This window comes from Fusarium proliferatum, assembly GCF_900067095.1.
Source record: "Fusarium proliferatum ET1 genome assembly, contig: FPRO_scaffold001, whole genome shotgun sequence".
In the NCBI taxonomy this organism is placed as follows: Eukaryota; Fungi; Ascomycota; class Sordariomycetes; order Hypocreales; family Nectriaceae; genus Fusarium; species Fusarium proliferatum.
The window spans coordinates 4,493,112-4,511,134 of NW_022194790.1; the positions used below are offsets into that span (position 1 = coordinate 4,493,112).

The window sequence follows — 18,023 nt, forward strand, 5'->3', positions numbered from 1 at the left end:
TGGAACTGTACGCGAGCTGACAGTGTTCTTTCATCTACCGTCAAGTTTTTCCCCACCCCATAGGCTTAATGCATTCCATTCGCCTCATCATTGATAACAGAGCATGCCCAAAGATCACTGGTTGAGTTGCACGTAATTGGCAGGGAATAGACCGGCTTGTCCAGCATAGTGACCGAACCACCAATCTTCGTCAGGGAACTCCAAATTGGTAATTGTGGCATCTTCAGGGAAGCTCAATTCTGCAAACTGGATTTAGTGACTCCTTCTTAAGCGTTGTGTGTATCTTACCATTATCTTCTGCCGCCTCGTAATCGTAGAGGGCAACGGCCGTGTGGCCGGCCTCAGCGGCAGCAGCAGCCTGAGCTTGAGTCTCGGGCTCGGGCTCGGGCTCAGCAACAGGTGGTGGTGTAGGAGGTGCCGCCGCCGCAGTTGGCTGCTCTGAATCATCATCTCCCACCAGTTCAACGTAGTTACTGGGGAATAAGCCGCTCTCACCTCGTGAGTTAGTGCCCATCCACCAATCTTCATCCACCATGTCAATGTTAGTAACGATGTCGCCCTCGACCAGGTCGATTTCGTTGTCTTCAGCCTTCTCGTAGTCGTATTGGATCACGGCACGATAACCAACCTGAGACTCTTGAGCTGGCTGAGCTGCGGGTTCAGGAGCGTGCTGAGGCTCTGGCTCCGGACTGGGCTCACGCTCGAGAGCGCCGGCAGCAGCAGCAGCTCCGACCCCAACAGCAGCGCCTACGGCGATACCTGCAGCCGCACCACCAGCAAAACGGGCGGTAGATGAAACCTCCTTATCGTCTGCGAGATCAGACTCTTTGGGTACATCAATCTGGTTAGGAGTAATAGGAGGTGGAGCTCGCTGCTCAGGCGGGGTGCCGACTTCTGGCACAGGTCCACGGCTGACTGGAACAGCAACGCGAGGGGGCGAGGGGGATCTCTCGCGCTCTGTAGCTGTTTGGTAAGCGGAGGGGTCTTCCCGTTCGTCATCCTGCTCATCTGCAGGTGCTGGTCGGCTGGGGAGTCCGGGAAGGGCAAAGCCTCCTGAAGGTCGACCGCTAGGAACAGGCGGCGGTGTAGTGTCGTCCTCTGCAGGGCGAGCAGCAGGAGGGGGAGGGGCCCCCGCGCTGATAGGGGCAGTGTCCTTGAACCGGTCTCGCAGAGCTGACACACCTGAAGGCGATGCTGGTGTATCCTCAGGTTGCTCGCCTGTGTTTTCCTGGCTAATCTGTCCAGGCACGCCGCGACCATAATCGCCAGTCTGCACTGGAGCCCAGCTCTTACCAGAGTAGCCACTCTTCCACTCGCTTCCGCTCTTCTGTGGTTGAACAGGGGAAGTGCTACCGACAGGAGCAGGGGCAGGAGTACTAGAGGTGTCCTCCCCCCTCTCCCTGGCCTTTCGCTCGGCCCATAGTTGGGCAGGAGTCTTTCCGCCTTGATCAGCAAATGTACGGCTTGCAGCACCAACAGGGGCAGACTTTGCAGGAGCGGGAGCTCCAAAGCCTAAGCCACCGGGTGTGGGAGCCTTTGTGCCCGAAAAGCCTCCTGCACCACCAAACTTGTTGGCGACCTTGGGTTTAGGAAGGGATGTTAGACGTTCTGACTGAGCTGGCTGAGAGAAAGCAGACATGCGTTCCGATACAGGTCGGGTCTCGTCCTCCTGAGGTTTCTCCGAGGCAACAGGCTTAGCCTGTGCCCGGATTGCAGCAATGTCAACCTTTCCAACGGGTTCGTAGGATCCCTTCACAGGAGTTGGCCTGTCATCCTGGTCCTTTTGAGCCTGAGCACGAATAGCTGCAATATCGACCTTGCCAATGGGTTGATAGCCTCCCTTCACCACGTCGCCTGGTGTGTCGTCGCGCTTGACGGGGGCGCTTCCGCTGGTAGTCGCTGTGGGTTGCTTGCTGAGATCAGCAATGTTGACCTTTGTAGGCTTGTAAGCAGATTCGACCTTTTCAATCTGAGTCCTTGTGACAGGAGGAGCATCAGCGCCCCACCCATCCTCGTCGACATTTTCCTCTCTTTTGGATCGAGCAGCGACGAGTGGGTTGGCACGGCTGGAGGCTGTCGGGGTGAAGACAGGTTTGGTCTTGACGGGAGGAGGTGCAGCAGAACGAGGACTGTCTGAGCTTCCCGCTGAGTACTTGGCGCCGGAAGCATCGGCCACCTTTTGCATGATGGCATCAATTTCGAGGTCGCTCTCGGAGCGAGCGGTAATCTGAACATGGTATCCGTGGAGGATCTTGGAAACCGCAGCAAGATGGCTGGTGAAGTAGCCCTTGGTTCGCTCAGGAACACCTCCTCCACACCATGCGATCAATATGTTTTTAGGAAGGCCACTGTTGGGATCCTTGACCTTGGCAAATGCGAATTGAATGCGCCCTTCACTAAAGTCCTCAATCAGATCGGCGAGGTCGCTTTCTGTATAAATATTAGCGGGCTGACGGGATGATAGACATCCCCTTGTGTGTAACATACCGCCTGTTCCTTGGACCTTGAGAATACTCTCCTTGGCTCCGCTGTCTTGGAAGGCATTCAAAAGAGGGGCCTGGACCGAGAAAAGGGCCCAGTGAGCATGAGTGGGAGACTCGGAAGATGGCGGGGCACCGTTAACAACACTGCTGTAACTACTCTTGATGGACGGGCCATTTATCGAGGTATTGAGAGATGCCATCTTGGGGATTCTTGAGATGTTAAAACGGAGTGAGGCAGACTTGAAGCTGAAGCGGAAGCTGACGAGCTAGGATGACGGAGGTTGGGGGTGACGTTGACACCGTTGCTGCGGCGGCGGCAGCTCCACACGGAGAGAGAAGATCAAAGTTGCGGAGGCGTAGTTAGGGGAAGGATTATCGTGATCAATTCTCCAGTACGTCTGGTATCGCACAGCGTCGAGATATTGCTGTGCGAGCTGTCTTTCGGAGAAGTTGAGGATGGAAACTGAACGTAGATCAGGGGACGGTGGAAACCTACCTTAGGAAACCATACAGTAAAAGGTCCCAGAAGTGGGTTTCTTGAAGTGTGGCTGATGATGTAGCTTCTTGCGTCGTCTGCATCAGTGAACTGAGGTAATGCGGGTAGCTTAAAGAATGCCCAACCTTGGGGCGGTCTAGCTGGTCTACAGTGGGCTGAGCGGGGTCAAGCTGCGCTGTTCATGCCTGTATGCGCTGTGTGCTCCGTTGTGCTGCTTTGATGAGCTGTTAACTGGTTATAGCGATGGGAGCTGTCAATGTCAGCATTACATATCAGAATGCATCTACCAAGGCTATATGCAAGTACACAGCTCCGGCAGCGGAGGGCTGATATTACCTAGGTAGGTACCTACTTACCTATCCACCAGACATGAAGTACAAGCCAAAGGAAATGACGCAAGGGCAATTTTCTATTTGCACAATCTGTTGCCCCTCCTCTCTCCATACCACTGCCTCTCTGGGCTTGTGAAAACTGATAGACCCTGATTTTCTTTGATGATAGATAAGATGTGCAAGTAATTTATACACAAGCACGAATTTATGTGCTCTAAGCTTGAATGGAGTTATTAGTCGACGTAGAGTCGTATTCACAAACCCCAAGTGCCGTGCTCTTACACAGAGAATTGTCTTTCCCTCTTTTTCTTTCGCCTTGCCTGTCATTGGATGCCAATATTTGTACCCCGCCAAAGTCAACCTTTGCCCCCCAAATTCCGTGGAGATTAATGAGTTGTGACTGACCGGCCTTGACTTGAACCAATTCGACCCCGACTGCTCTTTCTCTCCCGTCTCTTATCAGATCGAAACCCTGACGCATCCATCTCACCACCACCAAAATGTCTACCATCACGGAAATTAACAGTATCCCCGAGTGGGAGCAGCTGCTCAGTTCTGTCCCTTCCACTACCCTCGTCGTCGCATCGTTTCATGCGCCGTGGGCCGCACCATGCGCGCAAATGGCCACCGTCTTGTCGACCCTCGCTTCCGAATATCCAGTCACCGAACCTCCTACCACAAAGTGGGTTTCCATCAACGCAGAGGATCTGAGCGACCTCAGCGAGACGTACGATGTCACTGCAGTCCCTTTCCTTGTTCTTTTGAGGAACGGCCAAGTTGTCGAGACTGTGAGTGGCAGTAGTGCCGTAAAGGTGCGCACGGCGATCGAGACACAGGCAAAGCAATCTGGTCAGAATTCAGAGGAAAGCGCACAGAACGGTATCGATACCAACGGTGCCGATGCCGAGGAGCAAGATCCCGAGAAGAAGAAGGAGGAACTTTTCAAGCGTCTTGGGGACCTCGTGAAGGCTGCACCCGTCATGCTCTTTATGAAAGGTACACCTAGCTCTCCTCAATGCGGCTTCTCCAGACAATTGGTTGGGCTACTGCGCGACAACTCGGTCAAGTATGGTTTCTTCAACATCCTCGCCGACGACGAAGTTAGACAGGGGCTCAAGGAATTTGCGGACTGGCCAACATACCCGCAGCTCTGGATTGATGGCGAGCTCGTTGGTGGACTGGATATTGTAAGCTGCATTCACATTTTCGCTTTGACTAAGGCTGACAAATCCATAGGTCAAGGAGGAAATGGCCAACGACGCCGAGTTCCTTACCAAGTACAGCGTCAGCGCTCCCACAGCTGTTTGATGCGAGAATACATACGCTACGAAACTCATGACGCATTTATGTTAAGAAGGCGTGATAATAGCCCGTCGCGTACTGCTGAATGTTGCACTGCCTGGCTGGCCCTGGTAAACCCCAACCGTTTGAGTGATAGTATCTGGCAATGCAATATCAAGCGTTCTGGCTAGTGGTTTATCGAGTGGCAAATTGAGGAGAGGAAACGAGGCCAAGAAGTCCTGAAGTCGCAGGGGGTTGAAAGCTAAGGCGCAGGGCCTTTATCCAAGAATATTGTGGCCATATAAAACAGCGCTGCTGAGCTCTTGTCAAACCTATCATGCAACTAACTAATGGCTCACTGAATGGTTAGGCTACATCATGTGTTGGGCTCCCGGATACTTCTGATTGGTCATATCAGCTTCTTCTGGGAGCTGTACAGGAATTGGTTCACAATATCTACAGGAGTAGTCGAGCATGGAGAGAAATGTAAACATCACCATTTCTAGGCGATCATAGCTGTAGCTACATTGTAATTTGCCAAAGACGATGGAGTTACCGCTGGTTTCCAATGTTCGTTTTGTAACGTACTACAATGATCGGATCGACATAGTGTCTGTCCATAATAGTAGTGTAAGTCAGGGAACTGGCAATAGAAGGCCTTAGATACAGAGCGAAGAGTGTGGTGTGATGGAGTTTAATGACAAATATCGGTGATAAACAAGGGCCGGCCCCGAAATCCGAGTATCCATACAGCAGATGTCGAATCCGATGAACGAGAATGACTCACAGGCTAGGCAAGTAAGATTTGCGACTTTGGTTCTTTTTAGCAGATTGTGGTTCGTTCAATTGAGATAGTTGCCGTAACGCCCGTCAAGTGATGTTACTGCACCTGGCTGACTTCAGCCATCATGTTGAAGAAGCTAATAATAAAAAAAGAGGCCCAGGTAAACTATGCCAGTTGCAGAGAGCACTGGGATGGATGCCTCCTAACTAAGCACAGGAAAGACACGTGCAAGACAGCAGAGGCATCACAAAGGCTCTTTTAAATCGAAGAACGAAGACAAGAATTAATTAAGGTACCCTTGTCTCTGTGAATGTAAAACAACCCCACCATCTTGCTGCATCTTGCATCGATGCTGGGACGCACACGCGTTCCTTGACCTGACTGCGGTGCCTAACTAGTTCGTTTGTTCCTCATTCCCAGGCTGCCGGGCGGTTTAATAAGGCTGATGCTGACGGGACATTCTGGAGACCAAAAATTGGATTCAGATCTAGCCCTTTTCCTTTCCACCCTTTTCAGAGATCTTCTCGTTTCTCTCCTTATTTGAAGCAAGGCACCGGAGGTACCGACACCTCTATGACCAGCTTCTATCACCTCATTGATCCTCTGTTTGGATATCCTGCGTCATCTGCCCTCACAGCCTCTGTTCCTCTGCTGACTGAGCTTACTGAGTAACTATCGACTCGACAAAAAAAACAACCCGCCATTCTCCATCCATTTCTTTCTGTCTGGACTTGGAATCCATCTGTGACGTTCTATAGGTAGCTTGAGCTCAGGCGTCTTCTTTGGGCCGTCTCCTCGCTATCTTCGCCTCCCGTTGCCGTCTTCTTCCTCCCTGACGGGTTCGCGACCTCGCTATCGCTACGATCTCGGTCATCAACTATAGCGAGTGTCCTGCAAAGCCCTATTGCCTAGAATTGAATCCCCCATCACACATTCCCAGCAGACCGCAACTTTGGGTGCCCCCGGCCCCCGATATCTTCACGGATTATCACCATCCGCCCTTTCACCTTCGCTGTATCACACTGTGCGGTGCCTCAAGTGGGAGGCTGTGCTGTACCGTGTCAATTCGCTGTTGCTGCAGGCCTAAGGGCGTACGGACGTGTCGGACTTGATCAACGCCACCTCTGGGTTCCTGGAGATCGTTTGGGGCGAAACGGTTCCATTATCCTGCGCAACTGTGTTACGACATCGACATTGGCTTACCAGGCGGGTTGACTCGTGGAGCCGCATTTCCCGGTTGGTCAGACAAGTCTTCTGTTGACTAGGTTGCCGTAGCTGCGGCAGTATTCTGGAAGTGCGTTGTATTATTCATACCAAGCTCTTTTGGGTTCCGCCAACAGCTCAAGACTCAATATATTGATGGGGTTTCCACTGGCGCTGACCAACTCTTGTCTCATCATTCTCTACCAATATTAGAGTCGGATCCCTCATCTTATCTATTGAAACGCCCTGGTCGTTTCGTTCCTCTTGTCACAATGACCCCAACTCCTCCTTCGACAAACTCATCTCAGGGAGCCCGGTCTCCCGAGGAACAGTTCCGTGTTGTGAGGAAGAGGAATCGCGTGCCTCTAAGCTGCTATCCTTGTAGGACGCGCAAGTAGGTTACCCCTAGAGTAGTGCATCAATATTTACTAACATCGTCCGTAGGCTGTGAGTTCAAATGACACCTCTCAACTCCTCATCCTTACTAATATCCATCAGAAAATGTGACAGAAGTCATCCTTGCAGCAATTGTACGAAGCGCGAGGGTATGGGGACCACCTCATGCTCTTATGCCACGCCGGTTACACGCAAGAAGAATCAAAGTCAAGGAGACTCGAGTCCTGATGACATGCAGAATCGTATTGACCGTTTAGAAGGCTTAGTTTTATCCCTTATGCACGGAGGTGCTAATGTAGATGCTGCATCCGCTGCCGCCGCTGGAGCAGCGACAACACAATCCACCACGGACAGCGGATCTTCCGCCAAGGCTGGAAAAGGAGACGACAATGCAATGGCATATGATGAGGAGGAAAACAGTGACGAAGAGGAGGGACTGGCTACGTCTTTGGGTTTTCTTAAAGTGGACACGGACAAAGGCAAGTCGCTGTATGTTGGCCAGGAACATTGGCATACCCTCCTTGCCGATATATCTGAGGTGAAAAACTACTTCACGTCTCACAAAAAGGAGTTAGAAACAAGTTATGAGCGAGTCAAATCTTCAAAGCCCATGGCTGCAAGAGAGGGGCCGACACTCCTGCTAGGAGCACTCCCAGCTTCCGAGATTGAAATAAGAGCAGAGCTTCCCCCCAAATCTGCTGTTCTGACGCTCTGCAGTCGATATTTCAACTCCATGGATAATGCTGTCAACATCATTCATGGACCAACATTTCAACAGCAGCTGAAAGATCACTGGCAAGATCCCAACAAGACACCCATTATGTGGCTTGGTATGCTCTACTCGGTTCTCTGCCTAGCAATGCTGAGTTACCATAAAGTGGGCGACGAACCTCCTGAGTGGAGAGGGCGAACCCTTGAGCTTGCAAACGAATACCGTTTACGCACGGTGCAATGCCTGATCAAATCAGACTATACAAAGCCTAACGAATATACGGTTGAGACTATGATACTCTATGTATTTGGAGAATATTCGTCTCGATGGGATGCTGACCTAGGATTGTGGTTAATCGTGTCTTTAATTGTTCGAATCGCGTATCGAATGGGTTACCACCGAGACGCTAAATGGTTTCCGTCAATTACACCATTTCAAGCGGTAAGCTGCACGCTGGTCTGCTGCTAATATGGGTTTGCTGATCATTGTTAGGAAATGAGACGGCGGACGTGGGCTCTCGTGCGAATGTCGGACGTTATCTTCTCCCATCAGGTTTCTCTGCCCAGCATGATCTACGAAAATGATTGCGACACCCAACTGCCCAATAACATATTTGACGATGAGTTCAATCCCAGCGTCAAGGAGCTGCCCCCTTCTCGACCATCCACTGTCGCTACTCCCATCGCCTACATGATTGCCAAGTCAAGATTATGCTTTGAGTTGGGAAACATCCTCCAGGCTACAGGGCAAGTTGGCAAGCATGTGCCTTACGACGAGATTATTCGATTCGATGCCAAACTACGACAGATCATGCAAGAATTACCGCCGCATTTGAAGTTAACGACATTAGAAGGGTCCCATGATCCAGTGACTCTGATCATTGCCAGGTTCAATGTCGATATCTTATACCAGAAGATTCTATGCTTGCTTCACCGAAAATACCTTCCCAGGGCGAGGCAGAGCGCAAGATATGCACACTCTCGGAGGGCTGCAATTGAAGCATCATTGACCGCGCTCGATCATCTGGCAGTATTGTACCGAGAATCACAATCCAACGGGAGGCTGCGCTCAGTCAGTTGGTTTGTGAAGTCGATCGCTACCAAAGACTTTACGTTGCCTGCAATGCTGGTCATTCTTGATCTCCATTTTGACAACATTGCCGCGCAGTCTTCAGTTCCCCAAGACGATGAGGGTGCTTCAACTTGGAACGATGACCAACGATCCAAAATGATTGGCAGCTTAGAAACAGCGAGAGAAATTTGGAACACACTTGCAGATACCTCGATGGAAGCATTCAAGGCGGCTAAGGTCATCGATATCATGCTAGATAAGATCAAGGACCCTGCCTCGATCGGTCCAGAAATGCCGGGCGCTCCATCGCCAATGCCAGGCCTGACGCAAGGTGTTGGGACTGATGTTTCGCCGGCTATGGCGCCGGATTTTGTCTCACCAAACAGCTTGCCCGATTTCAATGCGACGGCCAACCCCTTTTCGACGCCTAACCCGGCCGCCTTTATGGGCATGGACTTTGGCATGCCTGGGTCTGAAGGACTTGATTTTCAAACCGATGGATTCGCTGGGGCTGGTCCAGCTTCCCCTTTCTCCTCCATGTTCAGTAACCTGGGAGCCAACACTAATGCTGGGATGGATATGGGCGCGAACTTTGACTGGGTAAGAAGCGTTTCCGTCAAGAGATCACTTGTACCCGTTTCTAACTTGGAGTAGAATGCCTTTGAAAACTATACGCAGATGGCCAACTGGGGAGCAGACCAGAGTTTTCAGATATACGGCGCTGGAGGAGACCAGTCATCCCCGGGACAGACCTCTTCGTTGGGTGGTCGTAGTGGAAGTACGTCACAAGCGCCAGGACAAGGAGGTGGCAGAGATGCGAATATGCAATGATGCTGCAGCAATATCAGAGAAAATAGTCGTTGATCTTGTGCTGTAATGTTATGATGGGCAACAAATGAAATGTAAAATCAAGCAACTCTACTTATTCAAATGCCCCAGTGATGGGGGCCCAAATTGGATTCTTTGAAGTCTCACAAAGGGTTAGGTTAGTACTAGGTACCTATTGGATGTTATTAATCACCAACTATTCCCATGCTTAATAATAAAAATTGGGCCCCCCTGGCCGACACTGTTATCGATAAGTTCAGATCTTTTGTCCTTGCTCTGAGATATTGCTTCCCAAATCAAGACAACTCTGAATTTACTTCACGCCGCATTACGAGCAACGTTTGGTTTGTACAGAAACGCAGGCGACTTTTGAGCGTCCGACCCATATTGCTTACACTTGAATTGCAACGCGATACCTTTCCCCATTGCTCCTTACCATTCACGCAGACAAGTGTTGACCATCCCTTTCACTCTACATGCTTGATGACCCGTCAAGCAAGTTGTTTCTTTTTGTGTCTCCCGTTCTTACTCATCACTGCTATTCAGTAGCGCGTCAGATGAGGGATGGTTATCCCGGAGAGTCAAAGGGCCGGCACCTCTGGTTTAGCCGTCACCACGGGAGCATCGACAACCAGTGGTAGAAGCGAGGCCGACGTGCACATGGCTGATGATCTGGGTTATGAACCCTCAGAAGCCTCTAGCCATGACCCTGCAGCGGCTCTGCTCGATGCCATCTCCCAGCCCTCGAAAAAAAGGCGACAGTCAATAGATTGCAGGGCTGTCCAGCAAACTAAGAAAGTTAAGCTTGATAAAGCCCATCTTCCAGGGTTGGCGGCTCAAAGTCTTGCGAAGGATCGAGCCAAGCAGCTTCCGGAACAGATATGGCAACATATCTTTACTCTAGTACCACCCAGAGACCTGGGTCGTTTGTTGACTGTCAACAAACTATTTCATGCCTTTCTTAGCCCCTTTTCCACTCATTCTCCAGTATGTTATAATGATATACCGTCAACCTTTCCTATACTGAAGCCAGATGCAATCTGGCAAGCTTCAAGAAGGCTGTTTTGGCCACGTATGCCTGCACCCCTAAAAGGGAAATTAGAGATTCAGATGTGGCGTCTCGTTTGTTCCATGTCTTGCCAGCTTTGTGGTTTCCAGAGCCAGAAAAAGCTACCATCTTCGAACAACGAAGCTTGGTGTCGTGGTCCAGGCCCAAGTGACGTCTGTCCCATTTTCCCCTTTTGTGTCTTCGCTTGCGGAAATTGCCTGAAGAAAAAGGGCATCAAGGTAGGCGTTTCAGGATTCTCCCCGGATGCAATTCTAACGTCAGCAATAGGAACTAGATCTTCTCTTGTCTTCTTCATTTCCATCTGTTCTGCTCCCAGCTCTTCCTCTAGTGCTTGTGGATGCCGATATGCATGTTATACATCCCCGTGCCATACAAGCCGGGACTGTGCAGCCACACATCCAGGTTACCAAACTCTTCTGGTCGGAGCATGTTGAACAAATCAAGCTGGAATTCCAAAAAGTCAAGGCACTTGGGTCTGCTGCTGCCGAAGAGTGGATAAAAGGTCTAGAGATCCGAGGAAAGCAGGCTCTAGCTGATGCCTCTCGTTGGGAAAAATGGGCTAGTACAGGTGGGATGGCTCAGTTTCAAGCACTGAAGACTGCTGCCAAAGCAGAAGCTCCATTCTCATCTACGCCTCTGGCTCTTTCAGCTCCTCTTGGTAAGACCTCGCCAGATCCCGCTCAATCGATCGGCGAGCACCATCGCCAAGTACCTGTTGCAGATGACGGCCGTGGATCAAGAGTGCCATTGGAGGCTAATCCCCACCCCTTACGCACTCCAGTTCAGCAAAAACGAACGAAGGAGGAGGCAGCTCACCTTAAGGCTCAAAGACGGACCGACATTGAGAATCGGGCCTTGCTACTTGATCCTCCGTTGACTGCAAATGTTCTGGCTCATATTCCATCCTTTCAGGCAGCACTTCAACTCATCACGCCGCTTGATGATCACGCATGGGAACTCTTGAAGCCCCGTCTTCTCGCCCAGAGGGTAGAAGCGGAGCTGCGAGAGAAGCAAAGTTATAGCAATCCCCAAACACTTGAAGACAAGCTTCCGACAATGGAGGCTGATAAAAAGCCCTCTCGGGAACCAAGAGAAGTTACAGACCAGGAATGGGATGATATCCAGGGGCCTGTTCGAGCGCGCATATCGGAATATGCAGACGAAATCATCGAAGGATGGAACAACGGTGCCAAGGTTAAGAGAAAGAATTGTCCGCAATATGCCGCAGATGTGCTGCTTTACGTTCGTAAAAGGTTCTATGCCGAAGTTGCAAAGGACACAGCTGCCACAATCGCGGCAGGGAAGAAGCCGGTTGTCGAGCCCCCAGAGGGGCCTTGGACTCAACGGTTGACACTGGAGAACATGAAATGGGTCTTTGATGTCAAGATCAAACCCCGTACCGAACCCATGCGCAAGGAGTTGTTTCTTTGTAACAGCTGCCTCGGTGTGAATGGAGTCTTGAAGTTCTTTGGATTCGAGGGTGTACTTCAACACTATGCAGCCAAGCACACGGTGGCTCTCAGTCTGGGGAATGTTGTCGTGCATTGGAGAGCGGAGTGGCCAGAAGTGCCTCCTTTTAGTCCTGACCCTCTCGCCAAAGAGAAAGCCTATCATGGCAACGAGCCACGCAACGCGCTCGCGTCAAACGCTCCAATTCAACCAAACCATTCTGTCTTTCAACCTGGTACACCAGCAGTATATCATCTGCCTGCTTACGGCGCAGAAGCACCGCCATTCTCGTTCTACAGTCCCAGGCCTCCAATTCCTCCTATATCTGCATATGGGCAAAATTCAGCCCCTACCTATGGCCCATCTTACTCGACAGCAACATATTACGACCCTGCAACATATTCTTCATACCCAGGACTGTTTTCCTCGGAAATGACACATAGCTCTCAAAGACAATTGAGCAGCTACACAAGACCTCCAGTTCCAGTTCCTAACCCTTCCGAGGGTGGATCATATCCGAACTACTACGACGGCAATAGCATCGCCTCAGTCAACAGCACACATCAACATCAACATGAAAATTTCGTCAGGAGCACTCAGTCTGTCTGGTCAAGGGTTGGGCATCATAAGAAGATCCCACCTGCAGTTAGGGCTTACGTCGCCATTTACCATGCTAACAAATTGTTCGAGGAGTCGGAGAGCGAGACCCTACCATTGTCGCTGTTCATTGAAGCCACATCGAAAAATAAGAAATTACGCAGTCTGAGGGCTCTCAATGGAGTTTCTTGCAAGGTGTGCAACGACGACAACATCTTTCACGTACTTCAACTCGCCAGACATTTTGAGTCAGAGCATGTCGAAAAGCCCCGGAGTCAAGGACGAGCACATATGGATTGGCGAACAGAAATGATAAAAATGCCTGAAAACGAGCGAATGGCTGGACTGGAAATGAAGGCTCGGGGAGACTCTGTCTTGTACACTCTTGTTAAGGAGGCTCTTCCCTGGGCATTCGAACAAGCCTTCATTGACAAATATGCTTCGAAGCCTATGCAAACAAACCCCAATAATACCTTACCTCCGCAAGTGTCAGTGCAGACGCCAGCTCAGATCTTCACTGCTGTGCCAAACAATCGGTCAAGGGAGGAACACCAGCAAAGTGATATCGGGCATGTGGGAGAGCAAACGCAGCAGCTAGGTCATGCGGATCTGGGAAGTCAGTCCTTGGCATCAAGTCGACTAGATCTGTGCTTTTCGTCACATATCGAGTCTGAGCCAGACATACCACATCTTCGTCCAGCAAGCGAGGTTTATGGTCGAAAGATGATCGGGGCTAGGACACAAGGGAAACCTGCATCTCAAGTCGCTGATAGTGCTTCATCATTTGACAACTACTCGCCACCGTACTTGGAAAAGTTTCACGATCCACATAGCCGAAGGAAAAGGGTTGACGTCGGAGTCGAGACTGAGCAGGAAGTCGCCACCTATCAGGTTTCATATCCCACAGAGCCTCAGAACAAGGCTCATTGGCGCGAGGAGAAATCGTCTGATTACCGTGACGTCCGAGAACAGCGTTATTCGGGTCCAAAACCAGCTAGTTCACGTAACAGAAGCGCATCTGTTGGGGATCGGCCTCAAGACCAGCATCCGTTAGTGGCCACCTCGGCCGCTGCAGCACCTGGCTACGCGGAGGTCGAAACAAGAGGGCGTGAAGAACCTCATGTGGCCCATAATCACCACATGGTTGAAGAGGAAGAGGTCATCTACGTTGATGAATCCGGACGGGAGATTGGAAGAGGTCTCAGAGCCCGAAATACCCTACCACAGGAATCCAGATATGGCCCGGTCATTGCTGAAAGGTTTGGCGAGTATGCCCGACCTTCATCCTCGTGGTTCAACAACCACAGCCAATTCTATTCTAGAGAACCTAGCCCTTGGTCTCAGTATGCACCACAAGAACGCCACTTCGATTCTCCAGCTGGTTCCGATCATTTCTATTATAATCGTCACAGTACTCGTCCTCCGCTAGAGCTTTCAGATGCATACGAAGTCGTTGAGACTCATCATCCGGACGGCGACTACTTCATCAGGCGCCCTGTACGACAGGCTGGTAGGCCATACCATGCCTACGAGACCAGACAACCACGACCAGAACAGAGCATGTATCCTCAACGAGGAATAGCTCAAGGCCCTTCGGGTTACAACTCGAGTCATGAAGCAGATCCTCATGTTCCAAGTCGACCTACTCTTATGACTAATTATAACGACATCCCACGACATCCTTCTTGTGCAGCAAGGGTGACGCCAGCGGACCATGGGAACCAGCGATGATTTACTCAAAGTACTTCTTTGTCGTAGCGGAGGAAACATGACACCAACTAATTAGTGCTGATTCGTGTATACATATCTATAAAAGCAAACTGTAACATCGTGTGTAACGCCATTCTTCATTTAAAGACGGTCCTCTCCTAAAGCAGTTCAGAGAACGTATTCATCATTTGACAGATATCATAAAGTAGTACATTGTGTGTATTCTGCTAGGACGACGAGCCGAGTTTGGTTTGCTTTTTTTACATACATACATCCATACATACAAGCCCTCCTCTTGTATTCCGATCCCGTCTTCTCGTTGAGCCATTATCAGAAACTAAAGCTGAGTCTGGCTGCAATTCCAATGCCAGTTGGTGATGTACAAGATAAGAGGGAAAACGATGATAACGAAAAGAACAAAATTACAACACTCTTTTCTTCTCTCGATTCTCTCGTTTCTCTCCTTTATTCTGCTTCTCCTGCTCTGCTCCTCAATGGAGCAGAGCAGTCAAGATTGGTTCAAGAGCCCGAGCCCTTGACCAAAAGCGATCGACGTTGTTTGGTGTTTCCAAGTTGTGTCCCGCCTTTCTCCTTCGAGTCTATCCTTCCAACCGTATATGGCTGTTACTGGTCTTTCTTTTCTTAATTATTCTCAGGTTGAGCGGGACGCTGTCGCATGGTGACCATTTGCCAGAAACCCATAGACCAAGATCAGTGTTGAATCTACAACACCTCACCAATGATCTTAGCAGCCTCACGGTAGGTTTGAAGCAGGCGCTCGCACTTCTCACGCTCCTTCTTGACGCCATCATCCTCATAAAGGAGCTCCTCGAAGAGAGATTCCTTGTAGAGCTCGCTAACGAGGCGGTTCTGAACGACGTCCTTACAGTGATTAACGAGGAGGTGCATGACAGCTTTAGGGACCTGGTCGGCGATGGACTCGCGAACAATGTTGAAGTAGGAAGAGATAAGGGCTCGGATAAGCTCCGTCTCCATGGCCTCGCGATCTGTCATAGCTGGCTCCGCGGATTCACCCTGGTGGTGGGGGTTAGTTTCGTGTGAGAAGAGGAGACCGGGCACCTGTAGATCCTCGGAACTTACCATCTGGGATGCCAAGCCGTAGTTCTTCCCTGTTCTATCGTACAAGTCATCCTCGGGGGCCATTGTTGTCGCTGTAGATGGCCGGGCAAACTCCCTCTCCCGACGCACAATAGGGAAGCTAGTCTCCGAGTTTTGGCTGATATGTCGTCCGTTGGGCATATTGGGCATGGCGCCAGGGCTTGGAAGGGGACCGCCGATAGTCTGGCCATCCTTGCCAAAAAAGTAGTTCAAGAAGGAATCTCGAGCACCTCCGAGTCCCTGTTGGTTAAGTCGAGCAGGCGAAGCTGAACGAAGAGTGCCGTTTAAATGCGTCGCGTTCATGGTGGCAGCAAGGCTGGAGGTTCCGTTCTCGCGGACTGAAAGAGAAGGCGATATGCTTCGAGGAGGCTTCGTAGCCTTGGTTCTTCCTGACTTAGTCTTTTCAGGCTTATCAAGAGGGCCACTGACACCGTCCTCATTTTCAGGGCCATCACCGTCAGCCTCAAGCTCCTGCAGACGTCGCTTTTCCCGGCGCTCGCGCTCCTCCTGGATCAGCCTTTTCCTTTCTCGCTCCTGCTTTGCACTGACTACGTTACTCATGGCGGCGGCTGCGCCAAGAAAGTTAGGGTGATTAGTATTGATATAGGCGCGCTGGATAGAGATGAGTGATTCGACATATGATGAAGCAGGACCAAGACGCTCACGGAGCAAGTCTGAGACCGTCTCGATGAGCTTGGCCTGAAGTCGGGGGTATCGTGAAAGCTCGGTGGAGCCACAAGTGTGGCAAATCTTGATCAGCTCTTCATACACAAGTTCAACACAACGTTGACTAGGAATTTCCAGAAGCTTGATCTGAGGCTTGACCAGAAGATCGAAAGCCATTTCCGGCACAAAAAGACTGGGTCGGGGTCCAGTGGAGTTTCGAATAGCGGTCCGGATATCGAGGGCGGAGAGGTTGGATGTAGGGTCGATAGTGTCAAGTGCGCTGCCGAAGACAGAATTGAAAATGTAGTAAATACGAGCGCCGCCACATAACTCCTTGGTGGAAATCTCGGTCGAGGTACCGTCAATGGAAGAGATGAAAGAGTTGGCGAAGCGCGTCATTTGCTGAAGGATGAGAGAACCACGGTGCTCCTTTCCACTGAAATGCATGTCGCCATAACTGGCCAACTCCTGTTGCGTCTGCCCCATAAGAGTGTTGAGTCGAGCTTTGATGTCGGGCAAACGCTCCCGGATATGACCCATCAAAGTAGTGTTGAGGGTCTTGGCCAGGTAGTGAGTGCCACATCGAATGGAGATATTACGATAGGCAGGATGGTGCTTGAAAAAGTCAGCCTCGGCCTGGAGAGCATCCTCCATAGGCTTGTTTCCTTGAATATCCTGCTGCGATCGATTGACAACGCCGATGAAGCCAAGCTTCAGAGGATAGACGCGGCCTGAAAGAATATCTAGAGCGTTTGTGCCATGATCCATGAGGTCGACCTTTGTCAAGACACCAATAGTCCTTCGGCCAAGGGGGTCAACATGGCGGGCGAGTTTGAGGGCTTCCGAATTAACGATGTCGACGTTGGCGGGAGACACGGCGAGGATAATACTGTTAGGCTTGGCAATATATTCGGAAATGAGGTTTCGAGTCTGCTTCTCAATGTCGGTAGGCTGGTCGCCAATGGGGACCTATAGATTGACTATGGTCAGTAATATCCAGGGGTAAAATGAAGCTGAGGATCATGGAGATGGAAAGAACAGGAAACTCACCTTGGTTAGTCCCGGCAGATCCACCAGAGTCAAGTTAAGAACATGAGGAGAGTAGATCTTGAGGTTGATAGGTTGTCGGTTGATGCCCTTGTTGTTGCCGGCAACTCGGGATGTCTCGTTCTCAATCTCGCGCTTAACATCGCCAAAATCGTTGAACCTGCGGTTGGGTATGTGGTGGAACTCTGCCCACTCGGAACGGCGAGCAGCACCAGGGGATCGATAAGGATCGCTTGCAGGGTCGGGAGCGTTTTCATCTTCGGTAACGTTGATGAGTTGAAGGATCAGGGGACGACGAGTGCAGATGCCGGCCCCGCGCGGTAAAAAATCTCGGCCGACGATATTCTCAAGGACAGAAGATTTGCCTGCAGATTGGGAACCGACAACAACCTAAGCAACGGTCAGTCAGTGCTAGAGTAGCCAATTCAGGCTGCAAAAACCGCATACGATCTGAGGGAGATCCAAAGAGTCACTGCCAATGGTATTGAAAACCAAGTCTTGCAGCTTATTGACCGTGGTGAGCAGATCCTCGCCAAGAGCAGCCATGATGATAAGAGTCCGATTTTGTGACGAGCGAGTTCGAGATATACCGATGACGGAAACAACAGGACAGGACTGAACCGGACTGGACAGTAGAGTCAAGCGAAGCGTCCGTCACGAAACCCAAGACAAACACAAGGACACGGAGGATATTTCGAATAATGCGCGCGTTGTCGCTAAATTCAAAATCCGTCGTCAGTTCCGGGAGTTCATGCGGTTCGGTCTGGGAGGCTCAGGCTC

At 50.7% G+C, this 18,023-nt stretch overlaps 5 protein-coding genes across 5 annotated transcripts; 3 read left to right on the top strand and 2 right to left on the bottom strand.

Annotated features, from left to right (window-relative positions):
- Window positions 1–114: 114 nt before the first annotated feature.
- FPRO_00626 (uncharacterized protein) lies at window positions 115–2,683 on the bottom strand (the record flags this gene model as incomplete). The annotated part of the gene is made up of 3 exons (XM_031224325.1): window positions 115–239; window positions 289–2,430; window positions 2,488–2,683. The coding sequence occupies 3 exons, from the start codon at window positions 2,681–2,683 to the stop codon at window positions 115–117; spliced, it is 2,463 nt and encodes an 820-aa protein (XP_031075844.1).
- Window positions 2,684–3,811: 1,128 nt separating this feature from the next.
- FPRO_00625 (putative glutaredoxin) lies at window positions 3,812–4,619 on the top strand (the record flags this gene model as incomplete). Its single annotated transcript, XM_031224336.1, has 2 exons — window positions 3,812–4,498; window positions 4,548–4,619. The coding sequence occupies 2 exons, from the start codon at window positions 3,812–3,814 to the stop codon at window positions 4,617–4,619; spliced, it is 759 nt and encodes a 252-aa protein (XP_031075845.1).
- Window positions 4,620–6,851: 2,232 nt separating this feature from the next.
- On the top strand, window positions 6,852–9,589 carry FPRO_00624 (uncharacterized protein; the record flags this gene model as incomplete). The annotated part of the gene is made up of 4 exons (XM_031224348.1): window positions 6,852–6,973; window positions 7,078–8,128; window positions 8,180–9,358; window positions 9,413–9,589. The coding sequence occupies 4 exons, from the start codon at window positions 6,852–6,854 to the stop codon at window positions 9,587–9,589; spliced, it is 2,529 nt and encodes an 842-aa protein (XP_031075846.1).
- A 561-nt stretch (window positions 9,590–10,150) lies between these two features.
- On the top strand, window positions 10,151–14,432 carry FPRO_00623 (uncharacterized protein; the record flags this gene model as incomplete). Its single annotated transcript, XM_031224359.1, has 2 exons — window positions 10,151–10,873; window positions 10,923–14,432. The coding sequence occupies 2 exons, from the start codon at window positions 10,151–10,153 to the stop codon at window positions 14,430–14,432; spliced, it is 4,233 nt and encodes a 1,410-aa protein (XP_031075847.1).
- Window positions 14,433–15,134: 702 nt separating this feature from the next.
- On the bottom strand, window positions 15,135–17,789 carry FPRO_00622 (putative dynamin-related GTPase DNM1; the record flags this gene model as incomplete). Its single annotated transcript, XM_031224370.1, has 4 exons — window positions 15,135–15,446; window positions 15,513–17,165; window positions 17,247–17,633; window positions 17,691–17,789. 4 exons carry the CDS (start codon window positions 17,787–17,789, stop codon window positions 15,135–15,137), a joined length of 2,451 nt encoding a protein of 816 aa, XP_031075848.1.
- Window positions 17,790–18,023: the final 234 nt, after the last annotated feature.